Source organism: Cololabis saira, chromosome 7 (genome assembly GCF_033807715.1).
Source record: "Cololabis saira isolate AMF1-May2022 chromosome 7, fColSai1.1, whole genome shotgun sequence".
Lineage (NCBI taxonomy): Eukaryota > Metazoa > Chordata > Actinopteri > Beloniformes > Belonidae > Cololabis > Cololabis saira.
In genome coordinates, this window is record NC_084593.1 from 45,992,078 (window position 1) to 46,008,503 (window position 16,426).

Genomic DNA, 16,426 nt, shown 5'->3' on the forward strand with positions numbered 1-16,426 from the left:
TGTTCTCCCCAGGCCTCGTTGTCCGGGGGCAGCAGCTCCTTCCCCATCAGCAGCTCCGTGTCCTTCCTCCCGGTGTCTGCGGAGCCTCTTCCTGGATACAGAGCCACCCCAACCATCGATGCCAAACTGCCCTTTGACTTCTTCTTCCCTTTTGTCTGAGCCGTCCAGCTCCAGCCACACCTCACCTCTGACCTCCATCCCTACCGGGACTGTCTGGATCTGCTCATGGTTGTTGTGTGAATAGTGTATATAAGAGTATTTTACTACATTATTTAATAAAATAAATCAGTCCTCCTCCTGTCACATGTTGAAATCTTTTATTTAAGCAAATACATCTATATTTCTGTGTGAGGTTTCATGGCTGTACAAGACTCCTACAGGAGTCCATTAGGTCTAGTAAAGGACTCCTACAAGACTCCTTTAGACCTAATGGACTGATAAACTGCATCTATATATTTTCTATTATACCAAGGTCTGTGTGAATACTCCATTCTGATTGGCTGGCAGGAGTACATTAAAAGTGATAACCTACACCTAGAAAACAAGTTTGGTCAAATTCCCTGATAACTTTAATATCATTGCGCTGGATCAACTGCCAGGTGGTAACCATGGCAACGGAGATTCAGAGAAGAGCCGGACAGGACGGTAAAGAGCAGAAGTCCGGCAAATCTTAATATATACATCTCATATATGTAGCTTAATAAAAGGATTTAGGAAACTATCTGTGGACTTGATTGTTTGAAACAAATATATTTCCTGTTTGTTACTGCAGCATAGCCGAGTGGAGCTGAGCGGACTAGAATATCTCCTGTTGCCATGGAAACTGACTAGAATATCTCCCGTTACTGAGACCCCGTCCACACGTAGTCGGATATCTGCGGATATCTGCTAAACCGGAGATATTTTCCTACGTTTGGACCTGTCATCCACACGAAAACGCAAATAAACGAAGGTTTAAAAAAACTCCGGGCAAAGTGAAGATTTTTGAAAACTCCGTTTATGTAGATGCGTGTGGACACACATAACCGGAGTTTTGCGTTTTCGAACGTCACATTATGCGCCAAAACAACAACAAATCTGCTCTGACGTGCGACTTTTGTTTACTATAGAAATACAGATGATCCAGCATCTGTTCTCCAAGCCATTTATTAAATAAATGGTCTCTGCTCTTGACCGGCCGCTTACTGCGTTACACCGACACAGAGGGCTCCGCGGAGCCGCGGAGGCTGAACCTCCGCCGAGCCCCGCCGAGCCCCCCGGAGCCCCGGAGCGGCGGAGCCGCGGAGCCCGCGGAGCTTCCCCGGGAGCCGCAGATTATCTACAGGTTAGAATGCTTATGAATGTGGTCGAAAACGCAGATCTTCGGTTACGTGTGGATGCAAATTTTTTTATAAACGGAGGGGGGAAATATTCGTTTTTAAAAATACCCGGCTACGTGTGGACGGGGTCTGAGTCGTATCTCAGGTCCGTCCAGTTCCTGGAGAATCAACACTGTGTCCATTAAGGAGCTTATGGGACGGTAGTGATTGTTCCAGGTATTAGTCAGACCCTCAGGTGTTACCAAGGAAACTGAGTTATGGCTTGTTAAAAAACTTTGTAACTTGTTATTTTATACCTTTCTCTTTATTTAAACTGCACTTGCTGTTTGCCTTATTATTGATGTAAAGCACTTTGAGCTACAATTCTTGTATGAAATGTGCTATACAAATAAAGTTTTATTATTATTATTATAACTTACCAGGTTCCAACGGCTGCAGACGAGAGATTAAATAGTCGCTCAGCTGCTCAGCTGTGGCTGGTTATAAAACTAATGATTTACACTGAAAACACATTAAAGCATGAATAACTGATTTAATATTTGTGTTTTTTGTTAAGTGACCGTGGTATAAAACTTGGCGGAGGCAAACCGGACGGTTCACACCCCTGTGTCGTCCATATATTTATTTTAATGGCCACCTCGTCGGGCATTAATCCTTACTTAACTCAATGAATTGAGCTATTTCAAAAGAATGACCTGAATATGGATCATCTAATAAAAATCTAGAATATCCTGTAAAAAAAAAAAAAAAAGAAGTGTCCTGCTCACTCCTCAGGTTAAGAAGAACTGACTTAGGTAGGAGCACTGGGTGATAAAATGCGGGGGGGGAAAAAAAAAAAAAAAAAAAAAAAAAAAATCGGGATTACAAATATGTAAAATTCTAGAAAAGATTATTCCACTACAGTTATTTATTAAATAGTAAGTAGGTGCAATTTAGTGCTGCAGCTTCACTGAATTTACAGGTAAAATAACAGAGTAGATGGCTGATTAAAGAAACCCATGGAATAAGTACAAGAATGGAATAACAGTGAACGATGGTTAGCAGTTGCCATGGTGATTAAAAGTCTATGTTGTGCTTCTTCAAGAGGGCTTTCAGTTTCTGGTTCTCTTGTTCCTAAAACACAGACAGAGAGAAGAATGGGTTGGTTGGTTCCAGTAGTTCATGGATCACACAGAGAATGTACTACAACTTACACCGTAATCACGCAAGAAAGAAGAAAACCTACGTCCTTTTCAGAGGTGCTGATTCAGCAGAGGTTTGCTCACTGGTTGAACTATAATATGTTACACTGACAGAAGTACAGATGTTGTACACACTATGTTCAAGTGAGGACTTGCTAAATGCACAGCAAAAACTCAAAATCTTACCAGGAATATTTGTCTTATTTCTAGTTAAAATGTCTCATTTTTAGTCAAAAAATCTCATTACACTTAAAACAAGAGTCATTACTGGAAAAATAACTTATTTTACAATTTTCACCTGTTTCAAGTAAATTTTCACTTGAAATAAGTAGAAAAATCTGCCAGTGGAACAAGATTTATCTTCTCATTACAAGCAAAACAATCTTGTTCCACATGCAGATTTTTCTACTTATTTCAAGTGAAAATCTACTTGAAACAGGTGAAAATTGTTGTTTTTTCCAGTGATGAGTCTTGTTTTAAGTGTTATGAGATTTTTTTTTTACTAAAATGAGACATTTTAACAAAAATAAGACAAATATTCTTGTTAAGATTTTGAGTTTTTGCAGTGATCCATTTTACTTATCCTGTGAAGGACAGAGTCATATTGATAAGTTCAGAAAAGTGTTTTTTATTGTTGTGTTTTGATGTATTTGATGTAAGCCCAGTGGATATTTAAAGCTTACAGAAGGCTGCATTTAACTGCTGCTATGTCATTCCTGCAGTATTTCTGCAGGTGTTTTGGTCACTGCTATTATTTGTAATATATTATATTATTTGTAATCAGCACAAATTATCTGTCCCCATATGATACAATCCACCACCCCCCCTGATTGTTTTTTACAACTCGAGTACTGGGTGTATGGTATATGTTGGTTTGAAGATGAAGTGAATTTTTATCTTCCCTGTTTTAAAGTTTGATGAGTCCTAAACTATGTTTAGATTTAAGGCGAGGGTAAAGAGCTCACCAGTTCGTCGCTGCGTTTCTGCAGCTCCGTGGCTCTCTCCACCAGGTGGTCGTAGCTCTCCTTCAGCTTGTGGATCTTCTGGTGAGCACGAGTCTTCACCGACACCAGGATTCCTGCAGCACATTAAACACAGCCGTCAGCAACCATGCACCCATGCAGAGATGAAGTTAACCACATCTCAACAACAGTTTCAAAACAAATAGAAACAAATGATCTTTAAAAGATACAGGGAGGAGGAGGAGGGGGGGGGGGGGTTTGGTTGCTTTTGGGGGGCCCCGCCGTTATGAGTTGTTTGTTTTCTTCTTTGTGTATTGTTGATACTGATATATTAATTTATAAATGGGTATATTTATATCAGTGTATGTAGGTGTGAGGATGCGTTATTATTGATATTCATATAACATTTGTGTGTGTGTGTGTATATATATATATCTATATATATATATATAGATATATATATATACACACACACACACACATACATACATACATACCTACGGGACTGTCTCAGAAAATTAGAATATTGTGATAAAGTTCTTTATTTTCTGTAATGCAATTAAAAAAACTAAAAAGTCATACATTCTGGATTCATTACAAATCAACTGAAATATTGCAAGCCTTTTATTATTTTAATATTGCTGATTATGGTTTACAGTTTAAGATTAAGATTCCCAGAATATTCAAATTTTTTGAGATAGGATATTTCAGTTTTCTTAAACTGTAAACCATGATCAGCAATATTAAAATAATAAAAGGCATGAAATATTTCAGTTGATTTGTAATGAATCCAGAATGTATGACATTTATGTTTTTTTAATTGCATTACAGAAAATCACAATATTCTAATTTTCTGAGACAGTCCTGTAGATATCTTTTGTTTTTGTATGCATGTTTTTATTTATATTTTTGTCTTTTTGTTTTCCTATTTACATTTATTTATTATTGATTATTATTGTTTTGTTTTGTTTTCACGACTGTTTCATGTTTGAAATAAAATTTCAATTCAATTCAATTCCAGCCTCCCTGACTGGCCTAAGCCTTTGGGAAGGTGCAGGTTTGCATGTATGGAATTCAGAAGCTTCTGTATTTTGTATTCCAGCTGTTTTGTTCCGTGTTTTCCATCCTATGCAGCGGTAGGTGGTACTGACCGTTGATGATCCGGGCCACCCTCCACAGTCTCAGCAGGATGAGCAGGCCCATCCCATCGAAGGCATCCTCGTGGAAGATGAACACCACGTCCAGGACGAAGGAAACCACCACCACCACAGCGTCAAACACCTCAAACTTGTGCTCGAAGAACTCCAGACGATACGCAAACAGCTTCCCAGCCAGCTCGATCATGAAGAAGGTGAGGAGCGCCAGACTTAAGTAGTGAAACACCTAAAGAAGACGAGACGTGTCTGGTTATCCCGTCTCTAAGTCTGGATATCGCTGGTCTAGTTCCAGTACTCGAGTTGTAAAAAACAATCAGGGGGGATGGTGGATTTGATCATATGGGGACAGATAATTTGTGCTGATTACAAATAATATAATATATTACAAATAATAGCAGTGACCAAAACAGCTGCAGAAATACTGCAGGAATGACATAGCAGCAGTTAAATGCAGCCTTCTGTAAGCTTTAAATATCCACTGGGCTTACATCAAATACATCAAAACACAACAATAAAAAACACTTTTCTGAACTTATCAATATGACTCTGTCCTTCACAGGATAATTAACATGGATCACTGCAAAAACTCACAATCTTAACAAGAATATTTGTCCTATTTCTAATTAAAATGTCTCATTTTAGTAAAGAAATCTCATTACACTTAAAACAAGTAGTTACTGGAAAAAACAACAATTTTCACCTGTTTTAAGTAGATTTTCACTTGAAATAAGTAGAAAAATCTGCCAGTGGAACAAGATTTTTTTGCTTGTAATGAGAAGATAAATCTTGTCCCACTGGCAGATTTTTCTACTTATTTCAAGTGAAAATTTACTTAAACAGGTGAAAATTGTCAAATAAGTTATTTTTCTGGTGTTATTTTTCTGGTGATGACTCTAAATGTTGAAATAGCAGTAAAACCACATTCATTGATGAAATGACATAAGGGATGTAAAGGAGGGATGGCAGTTTTACAGGGGGGATGATTTGGACCGTTTTTATTTCAGGGGGGATGATTTGGACCGTTTTTATTTCAGGGGGGATGATTTGGACCGTTTTTATTTCAGGGGGGATGATTTGGACCATTTTTATTTCAGGGGGGATGACATCCCCCCTCATCCCCCCTCAACTCCAGTCCTGTCCAGTTCTGAGCGTGACGGGATAACGGTCTCACCTCGGGAGCGATGTGTCCGTGTTCCAGCTTGATGACGGACAGATCTATAAGCAGCTCGGCCAGAACAAAGAAGGCGTCCAGGATTATCAGAAAAACCACCACCACCTGAAACAGACGTGGACAGAGAGCAGAGGGAGCTTTTACATCAGCACTGTTACAATAAAGTTGCTTTCGTCAACGAAAATGCCGACTAAACATCGTCGTCAACGAACCTCCATCACCTGAGGAACACGAGGCGCAACGAAAATGCTGGTCATGTGACGATAACGATAATTAAATATATAATGCAATATCGGAGACGAATAAGAACAGGAATGAAATGTAGATTACAAAATAAAAACTGCTAAAAATGTGTCTTCATTTTCATTGACCAAAACAAGACGAGACGGAATGTTATAACAAATATCCTTAATATACTTTTTTTCAGTAGTTTCCTCTGGTTTAGTCTTTAAATCAGTTTAGTCTTTAGATCTTTGGATACACTTTCCTACTGTACATAGACGTGGAAGAGAACCGAATGTGTCGCCCAAAAATAAAAAGACGGGGAGAAATGCAGAAAAATAAATATGTTGTAAACTCAAATGAGAGTCTTCTGTATCTGGAATGAATGTATTCTTGAGTCTATAAGGTAACAATAATATAATAATAGGATAACCTTGTTTGAATTGTAAAATGGGTTTGGGTAAATACAATCTTTGACTAAAACTAGACTAAAATGGACAATTCTGACTGAAATAAGACTAAAATGCTTAGACTTTTAGTCGACTGAAACTTGACACGACTAAAAGGAGAATGAACGTGACTAAAACTCATAAAAACTGAATTGATAGTTTGACCCAAAGACTAGATTAAAACTAAACATGCACTAAAACTTGTTCATGTTTGCAGCCCGGAGCTTCGGGAGCTCCGTGCTGGCCTGCGGTCCCCCACCCTCCTCTGGTCATCCTGTTGCTGCTTCCACCTGCCTGCTGTGTGCTGCTGACGCCCCCCCACCCTCCTCTGGTCACCCCGCTGCTGCTTCCACCTGCCTGCTGTGTGCTGCTGACGTGCCCGACCCCCCAGTCTGGAACCTCGGCAGGAGGGTCCCCCCTTATGATCCAGGTCCTGGTCCAGGTTTCTACTCCCTTATGATCCAGGTCCTGGTCCAGGTTTCTTCCTCCTAAAGGGGAGTTTTTCTTGCCACTGTTTGGCTTAAGGTTTTTCTCCCACTAGGGGAGTTTTTACCTGCCATTGTTTATGTAATAACTGCTCGGGGGTTTATGTTCTGGGTCTCTGGAAAGCGTCTAGAGACAACATCTGTTGTAATAGACGCTATACAAATAAAATTGAAATTGAAACAGGCTGATAAAAACAACACTATTTTACAAGTTTAATAAATCCCCTTGAGGACGTTCTGCAGCTTCCCCCAGCAGGTCCCTGAGGTCCTGGGACCAGGGTCTGCTGTTATTCAGGAAACACGGCTGACAGAGACTTTGCAGCAGCGCCCTCCCCTTGGGACCCCCCCACCCCAGAACCTCCCCTAGGGACCCCTAAATTCAGTCCTAAAAATGAAATGACAGTGTGAAAAAAAAGAAGAAAAAAGAAGAAAAGAAAAAGCTTCTGACAGGGTGCCCAGAGAGGAACCTTGGTTCTGTATGAGGAAGTGTGGAGTGGCAGAGAAGTGTGTTAGAGCGGTGCAGGACATGCGTGAGGACGGTGCAGGACATGCGTGAGGACGGTGCAGGACGTGCGTGAGGACGGTGCAGGACATGCGTGAGGACGGTGCAGGACATGCGTGAGGACGGTGCAGGACATGCGTGAGGACGGTGCAGGACATGCGTGAGGACGGTGCAGGACATGCGTGAGGACGGTACAGGACATGCGTGAGGACGGTACAGGACATGCGTGAGGACGGTGCAGGACATGCGTGAGGACGGTGCAGGACATGCGTGAGGACGGTGCAGGACATGCGTGAGGACGGTACAGGACATGCGTGAGGACGGTGCAGGACATGCGTGAGGACGGTGCAGGACATGCGTGAGGACGGTACAGGACATGCGTGAGGACGGTGCAGGACATGCGTGAGGACGGTGCAGGACATGCGTGAGGACGGTGCAGGACATGCGTGAGGACGGTGCAGGACATGCGTGAGGACGGTGCAGGACATGCGTGAGGACGGTGCAGGACATGCGTGAGGACGGTGCAGGACATGCGTGAGGACGGTGCAGGACATGCGTGAGGACGGTGCAGGACATGCGTGAGGACGGTGCAGGACATGCGTGAGGACGGTGCAGGACGTGCGTGAGGACGGTGCAGGACGTGCGTGAGGACGGTGCAGGACGTGCGTGAGGACGGTGCAGGACGTGCGTGAGGACGGTGCAGGACATGCGTGAGGACGGTGCAGGACATGCGTGAGGACGGTACAGGACATGCGTGAGGACGGTGCAGGACATGCGTGAGGACGGTGCAGGACATGCGTGAGGACGGTGCAGGACATGCGTGAGGACGGTGCAGGACATGCGTGAGGACGGTGCAGGACATGCGTGAGGACGGTGCAGGACATGCGTGAGGACGGTGCAGGACATGCGTGAGGACGGTGCAGGACATGCGTGAGGACGGTGCAGGACATGCGTGAGGACGGTGCAGGACATGCGTGAGGACGGTGCAGGACATGCGTGAGGACGGTGCAGGACATGCGTGAGGACGGTGCAGGACATGCGTGAGGACGGGGCAGGACATGCGTGAGGACGGTGCAGGACATGCGTGAGGACGGTGCAGGACATGCGTGAGGACGGTGCAGGACATGCGTGAGGACGGGGCAGGACATGCGTGAGGACGGTACAGGACATGCGTGAGGACGGTGCAGGACATGCGTGAGGACGGTGCAGGACATGCGTGAGGACGGTGCAGGACGGTGCAGGACATGCGTGAGGACGGTGCAGGACATGCGTGAGGACGGTACAGGACATGCGTGAGGACGGTGCAGGACATGCGTGAGGACGGTGCAGGACATGCGTGAGGACGGTGCAGGACATGCGTGAGGACGGTGCAGGACATGCGTGAGGACGGTGCAGGACATGCGTGAGGACGGTGCAGGACATGCGTGAGGACGGTGCAGGACATGCGTGAGGACGGTGCAGGACATGCGTGAGGACGGTGCAGGACATGCGTGAGGACGGTGCAGGACATGCGTGAGGACGGTGCAGGACATGCGTGAGGATGGTGAGACGGTGGTGATTGTGCTGTAGGTGTGACAGAGGAGTTCAAGGTGGAGGTGGGACTACGTCAGGGATCAGCCCTGAGCCCCTGCTTGTTGCTATGGTGACGGACAGGCTGACAGACGAGGTTAGACAGGAATCACCATGGACTATGATGTTTGCAGATGACATTGTGGTCTGTAGGGAGAGCAGGGGACAGGTGGAGGAGAAGCTAGAGGTGGAGGTTTTTCCCTGGAGAGGAGCCGCAGCAAGACGGAATATATGACTGCGTTTCCATGCATCAATAACCCTTTTAAAACCCGAATATTAGCAATAACCCAATGTTGCACGGCCATGTAAACACCATTAACCCCTTTGAATAACCCGAATTTGCTCATATTGGGGTTTTTAAAAACCTGAATATGAGCCCTGGGTTACTCCTTTTAAAACCCGAATATTCGGTCATGTAAACGCCAAACGAAGGCGTCGGCAACCCGCGGCTCTAGAGCTCTTTAGCGCCGCCCTGGTGGCTCCCTGGAGCTTTTTCAAAAATGTTTGACCTTTTTTCTTCTTTTTTTTTCTTTATTTCTCTTTTTTTCTTTTTTCTTCTTTTTTTCTTCCTTTTTCCTTTCCTTTTTAATATCAACATTTCGACTTTTTTTCTCAAAATTTTTACTTTTTTCTCGACATTTTCAACATTTCGACTTTTTTTCTCAAAATTTTTACTTTTTTCTCGACATTTCGACTTTTTTCACAAAATTTTGACTTTTTTCTTGACATTTCAACTTTTTTCTCGAAGTCCATAATGAAAAAAAAATCTTCCTCAAGTTCTAACTAATATAGAAACATGCAGCATGTGTTGTCTTCATTCTAAGGCTTATACAAGACTTTTCATTTTTTGCGGCTCCAGACATATTTGTTTTTTCTGTTTTTGGTCCAATATGGCTCTAAAACATTTTGGGTTGCCGACCCCTGGCCTAACAGAATATCCCCATCAAACGGAACAGGAATTTGTTTTCTGGGCATGCTCTGTTCACAAGGAATCCTGGTCTTTTGAGTCCAGGAAGTTCTTATAAACACGGAGAAACCAAGACCAGGAGGAGACTAATCACTTCATAAATGTAATGAAGGATATGAACATTTCTGCATTTGTAGACGGTAGAAAGTACCGGGATAGAACATTTACAAGAAAGTGAGAGAAGCAGGATTTCTGTAGGAACGCCAGACCAGATCAAGCTCCGCTGGAAGACGCTGAACAAAGGAAACTACAGGGTCAAGAAACAAAACCACTTCTACTGGGCTGTTGATTATCCTCCGTGCTGCTGTTATTGTTGTTGTTTTGAATTTGGATACAGGAAGAAGAAGCGGAAATGATGGGAATTGCATCATCACGTTCTCCCGTGCGTCGCTGGTTTGATCCAGATATCCTGAATGATTAATCACCATGTAAACAGGGATAACCCCTGTTAACTCACGCATGGAAACAGATTATTCCCAATGTTTCAGTAATATTTCAGGAGTAATGTTTCAGGAATATTGACCTTAACTCCAATTTTGACTGCATGTAAACGTAGTCAGGGTCACTGAGGAAAAGACAGGATGGAGCAACTGATTCGCTGTGGCTGAAGGGAAAAGCCGAAAGAAATGAAATGTTGGCACCTATAACTTCAAGTCAAGCACTTTTCTTAAACCAATTATGTTAAATGAAGCTATAGTTCACAATTCTTTTTCAGATCATTTGTTTGAGTGTTTTCGGCTACTACTACTGCTCCATAACACGTTAAAGTCGTCATCTCAAAGGCGATCCAGCTTCTCCTTTCTCTCACCCTGGGGGTTTTAACCACCAACTCAGTCTTTTCTACTTATTCTGACATTGCAAAAGTGTTCATATATTCAAACCAGCTTTCACCATCAACTCTTCCTCTTTGTAGTTTCTCTTCTTCCATGCGAGGACGTTGTTTGTTTGTTTGTTTGGATCCACCACTAGATACAGCAAATATGCAGTAGCTATTCTTCCTGGGGTCCTAATATTACATTACACAACAATATCTTCATCTTAAGACACATATTACAGACAATAAACTTCCATAACATTCATACTAACAATCCTTTCATACAGCAGCTCTATTATTTACTCTTGGTTGAAGAAAAATAAACCAATACTTAAATAAAAATACAAGAAAGAAAAGTGGAGCGACAAAACAGAACTCTCCTTACCTTTTAGGATCTCAGATAACTCAACTCAATTCACCAGAGAAGCACTTAACATCCCATATGTAACAAATACATTTTCAATGTCTTGTTAAAGCAACTTCTATTATTTGAAATTAAAAAGCTTGGTAATAAATTCCATGCCACCATTGCTCTGTAGTGAACTGTTCCTTGTATTATATTTGTTCTGCACAATGTTCATAAACCTGGTGCTGAGGAGAGAATTAAAAAGATCTAGACGGGAGATAAGGAATGACCTGGGGCCGGATTCACAAAACATTCTTAAGAATAAAAATCTTCTTAAGTGTCATTTTTTTCTTAAGTTCAGTCTTAAGAAAAAGGAGAAGAATTCATATTCTCTTAAGTTCTTAAGTATTTTCTCAACTTTCTTCTTAAGAAAAAACACAGAATAAATGGCATTCTTGAAATAAAAGTTCTCAGTTTTGTTCTTGACTTTTTTCTTAACTTTAAGACAACCTTGACCTGTTTTAAAATGTCTTCTGTGTAAAGGTAAGCCTGAATGAAATGAATAATATATATAATGTTGTATACCAAGTACGTAGAGGTGCACTAAATAAAAACCCAAACATATGTAGCTTAATAAAATAAAATTCAATAGACTGATATGTTCATTTTAATACATTTATTAAAATGGTGACGGCTCTGATGTACAGGCGTACTGAATCCTTCATTTAGTATTCAGTATGCAGTACATACTGATGTAGTATGTAGCATGTAGTATGCAGTATGCCATTTCGGATACAGCCATATTTTAAGAAGTTCTTAAGTAGGAAAAATAAGAAATTCGTAAGAAATGACAGTTCTTAAGACGGTTCTAAAGAAAATATTGAGGAATTGCACTTAAGAACTTCATAATTTTAGATCTTAAGACATTTCTTAAGATCTAAAATTAAGAATCCGGCCCCAGATCTACCAGGAGCTCTGTCTCTTCATAGCTGCTCACGGCTCCAGCTGACTTTTCAGCAGCACAGAGACAAACTAACAAAAAATTAAAAATTCTTGCCGCTTGAAGTTTCTCTCTCTCTCATTTTTTAACTTTATATCAAACACAAACCACAGACCCAGCAGCACATCTATCATCTCCTCCAGGTTCTACATCTTTAGTGTTGTGTCTTCTTCCTTTAGATACACAATCAAATACGTCACAGCAGCTTCTCCAACCTCCTACTTCTGCTCTGGGTGCTGAATTGTAATGGAAAAGAAACCAGGCCCAGTGGAGATGAGTTGAGCTGAGGAGGTTCTAGTCCAGGGGTCGGCAACCCGCGGCTCTTTAGCACCGCCCTAGTGGCTCCTGGAGCTTTTTCAAAAATGTTTGACCTTTTTTTCCTTTTTTTCCCCCTTTTTTTCTTCCTTTTTCCTTTCCTTTTTAATCTCGACATTTTGACTTTTTTCACAAGATTTTGACTTTTTTCTCAACATTTCGACTTTTTTCCTCAACATTTCGACTATTTCTCAAGATTGTACTTCAACATTAATCTTGACATTTCAACTTTTTTCTAGAAATTTTGACTTTTTTCACAACATTGACTTTTTTCTCGAAGTGCATAATGAAAAAAAAAAATCTTCCCCCAGTTCTAACTAATATAGAAACATGCGGCATGTGTTGTCTTCATTCTAAGGCTTATACAAGACTTTTCATTTTTTGCGGCTCTAGACATATTTGTTTTTTGTGTTTTTGGTCCAATATGGATCTAAAACATTTTAGGTTTCCGACCTCTGATCTAGTGGAAAAGCTCCATATTCTGACACCTAGAGGTGTTTGAGTGGAGGACCCCGACTTAAAGATCAGGGTTGTGTTTCCTGGCCTCTTTAAAGCGATCGTACCTGGAAGCGGTCAGAGCCGTACAGCCGTCTCAGCGAGTCCCTGAAGGTGAGCGTTGTGGGGAACTGGCCCGTAGCCGGGCCCAGCTCCTCACTGGCCACGTGCAGCTCCTCGTCCTCCCACTGGGGCGGCTGCTTCTCCCCCACCGTGGTGAAGTGTTTCAGGTACCGAGACATGGTGGCAACGCTGCACCTCGCTGCACCTCAGCCTGCTGGGAGGGTTGGAGAAGAACCTTTTTACTTCAGTTTACAGGACAAACGTCCTGAGCTGCAGCTCTGGCCTGCCTGGGAGGGTTGGAGAAGAACCTTTTACCTTCAGTTTAGAGGACAAACGTCCTGAGCTGCAGCTCTGGCCTGCTGCAGAGCTCCAGAGCAGCCAGGAGAGCTGTTCTAAACCTCTACAGAGCAGGCAAGGTTGTGGTCTTTCACAAGCTTTGCAATTCATCTCAACTTCTGAGTAAATTTCTTCACACGTTGGACAATCAGCGTCTACTTCTGCTTTTATGGATCTTGCGACATGCATTGAGAAATGTCAATATGAAGGCAATTTGCTTGTTCAGGGAAAAATGTACAATACCAGCAGTGACGTCATCCATCCATCCAAGACTTTCTCTAACCCCGTCTTATCCAGGGTTGACAACCGACCCTTGAGAAACGGAATCGTCCCGTATTCATAAACTAAAGTACGTCCCGTATTGAGCTGAAAAGGGACGCACTTTGTCCCGTATTACTGAGAGAGTCAGAAAATAGTCAGAAAATGGCATTGAGCTGTTGAGTTCATAAGTTATTTTTCTGTTTTACTACAACTGTAGCTACAGTCATGGCCTTTGAGGCACGTTTACAAGTTTTCTACAGACTTTCTGTTTGCACTTTTGTTATTGCACTAAAAATGTGCACTATTACAGAATGCATGTTCTGCTTTCTTTCTATTGTTTTATATTAATTCATAACATTTTAAGTTAAGCAGGACAAGTTTCTGTTTAAGAAAGATACTTATTTTATTCAGTTCATTTTGTTATTTTGTATTAAAGTGAATTGCTGGATAATAATTTGTTTTCCATGTGTTCATGACATTCAAAAATATGCATCTAATTCAATTCAGGTTCCAGTCAAATAGTTAAAAAAAAATCGTTTTACTCACAAAAAAAAGGGGCTAAAAAAATTCACCACACCAGGAAAGGTGAAGGCAGTCGGGTTGATGAGGTGGCCCTGATTTATTTTTCAGTGAGTTTTCAACCCTAGTCTTATCAGATTGAAGGATTAACACCAAACCGGGAGGAACCAGGCAGAGTGGGACCAGAACCTGCCAGCATGTTGACCAGTGGCGCCACCAGGGGGGGTTCAGGGGGGGGCCATGCCCCCCCCACTGGCCTCAATAAAAAAAAAAAAAAACTTGCCGGTCACATGGATTCTATCGTCACTTATGCATTTCATCCCAAATCATTTGGGCAAAATGCATATCAGTAGGCGTGTCTTTAAAGGGGACCTATTATGAAAACCAGGTTTTTTCTTGCCTAACATGTATAAAGTGGTCTCCCCTCAGCCTGCCAACTCAGAGAAGGAGGAAACAACCAAATTCTGCAGTGTCTGTACAGCCACCTGGATGATCGTCCAGTGTGATATGGATCTACGAGCCGTTCAGATTCTGCTCCTGTCATGACGTAACCAAAATGTGATTTACATAGGTTGTCCTCCGATGCGTGAAACCACGGCCACAACTAACTCCACCGGCCGGAGCTTCCAACATTTTTTTGTAGCGGTGTATTGCGTCATTCAGGCAGCCAATCAGCACAGAGCCTCATTATCATAGCCCCGCCCACTCAGAATCCTGCATAGATAAGGAGGTTAGAGAATGGGAAGATAAAGACATGGATCAGAGGCTGAATTTCTAATTTAGAAAAAACAATCAAAAGCTTGTTTTTAAGACATTCAAGGCCTGTTTAAAATAGGTATTAGATGCCATAATAGGTCCCCTTTAAGTATTTCTGAGCCTAATATATATATATATATATATATATATATGATGATCATATATATGATATATATTATATATTAAAAATGCATATATATATACGCCTTAGGTTTTTACCAACAGGGTATTAACCATTAATATATATGCAGACCATTTAGAAAGTAAAAAAAAAAAAAAAAAAAAAAAAAAAAAGTATTTCTGCGCTTGTATACTACAACAGTATAATAAAATCTTGATTGTCGACAGCTTTTCAAAGGTTAAAGTTTAACCACAATCCTCTGGCTCCAGTCAAAAGCTTTTTGTTTTGTTTTGGTCTTTGTTTTTTTGTCTTTGCTTCTTGTCTAGATACTTCTGTTACTTGTCCAATATATCCATTCGTTCTCAATGTTTGAATCCTAATTACTAGTAGTTGTGTTGTGTATAAAACCCCCTGAGTTGAGGTTCATAAAAGGGTAGGCTGCATAATAAGCCTTGGCTTCAGCCTGTACATGTATGTAAAGCACTTTGTGTTGCACTGCAGCTGCATGAAAAGTTCTGTTTAAATAAATAAAGTTTAAAGTGTATACCTTTTAGGTGCCATTTAAAATATTGGACTATTTTTATGTTGTATCCAAATGGACGGAAATAAAAACTCAAAAACTATAAACTAAGTGCGTCCAGGGAGTCATGTCACCGCCGCAGCAGAGTCGCAGCAGCCTGATTTATGGTTCCACGTTAAATTGACGCCCTAGCCTACGCCGTAGCCTACAGTGTAGGCTACGGTGTAGCCTTACGTCGGTGTGACGCGGAACCATAAATCACCCTGAAGGGTCGCAGCAGAGTCGCAGGATCTCGGTGTGAATCCGAGGTTTGACCAGCAGGAATCCGAGGTGAGACCACTGTTCGGATCAGCTGCGGTTCCTACCGGGTTGTTCTGCAGCTGGGGGTCCGTCTCTGCAGCTCTGGTTTCAGCCTCTGGCACGACGACCCGCGCACTCGTGATGGAAACATCCGCTGCTGGACGGGAAAGCTGCACACGCAGCAGGACGGGACGGGGAGGACGGGAGGAAGGAAGTCGGGACTTTCTGCAGCTTTTCTGCGTGTGGATGCGTCCAGGCCAAGACTCTGATCCGGTCCGGACCCTTCAGCCCCGGCTCTGATCCGGACCACTTTGGGGGCTTTAGGGGGCTGGTTCCAGCTGAAAAGCTTGGTTGTCTAGATGGAACTTTCCCCGGAGAAGCGGCTCCTCCTCCTGAACCCGCAGCCAGATGTGCTGCAGAAACGCAGCCAGATGTGCTGCAGAAAAACGCAGCGATCACGCAGCGGAACCAGGCCTTTCTCTGCAGGAAAACACACACTAAACACACACATGAACTCATGCAAATACAAATAAAAGTGCGTCTGACATGTTGCAGGCACGCACAAGTCAATGCAGCTCCGCATGCACTGATACTGG

General features: G+C 42.5%; 2 protein-coding genes across 4 annotated transcripts in view; one reads left to right on the forward strand and one right to left on the reverse strand.

The window, feature by feature from the left end:
• Nucleotides 1–489, forward strand: part of LOC133447310 (tectonic-1-like) — a 24,724-nt gene extending 24,235 nt beyond the window's left edge. Inside the window, exon 14 of the mRNA XM_061725957.1 lies at nt 13–489. Within this exon, the coding sequence (XP_061581941.1) occupies nt 13–159 (147 nt within the window). The 3' untranslated portion in view covers nt 160–489. The remainder of the gene's footprint in view (nt 1–12) is intronic.
• On the reverse strand, nt 273–16,212 carry LOC133447311 (voltage-gated hydrogen channel 1-like). Of its 3 annotated transcripts, none has more exons than XM_061725960.1 (6): nt 15,896–16,212; nt 13,023–13,228; nt 5,791–5,895; nt 4,614–4,845; nt 3,466–3,578; nt 273–2,432 (listed from the first exon to the last, which is right to left on the reverse strand). In XM_061725960.1, the coding sequence occupies exons 2-6, from the start codon at nt 13,194–13,196 to the stop codon at nt 2,376–2,378; spliced, it is 681 nt and encodes a 226-aa protein (XP_061581944.1). In that variant the 5' UTR covers nt 13,197–13,228; nt 15,896–16,212; the 3' UTR covers nt 273–2,375. The 3 variants fall into 3 exon arrangements, with proteins under 3 accessions (XP_061581944.1, XP_061581942.1, XP_061581943.1); XM_061725958.1 differs by having other exon boundaries at nt 13,023–13,231; nt 15,896–16,211; XM_061725959.1 differs by lacking the exon at nt 15,896–16,212 and adding an exon at nt 13,333–13,442 and having other exon boundaries at nt 13,023–13,231.
• Nucleotides 16,213–16,426: the final 214 nt, after the last annotated feature.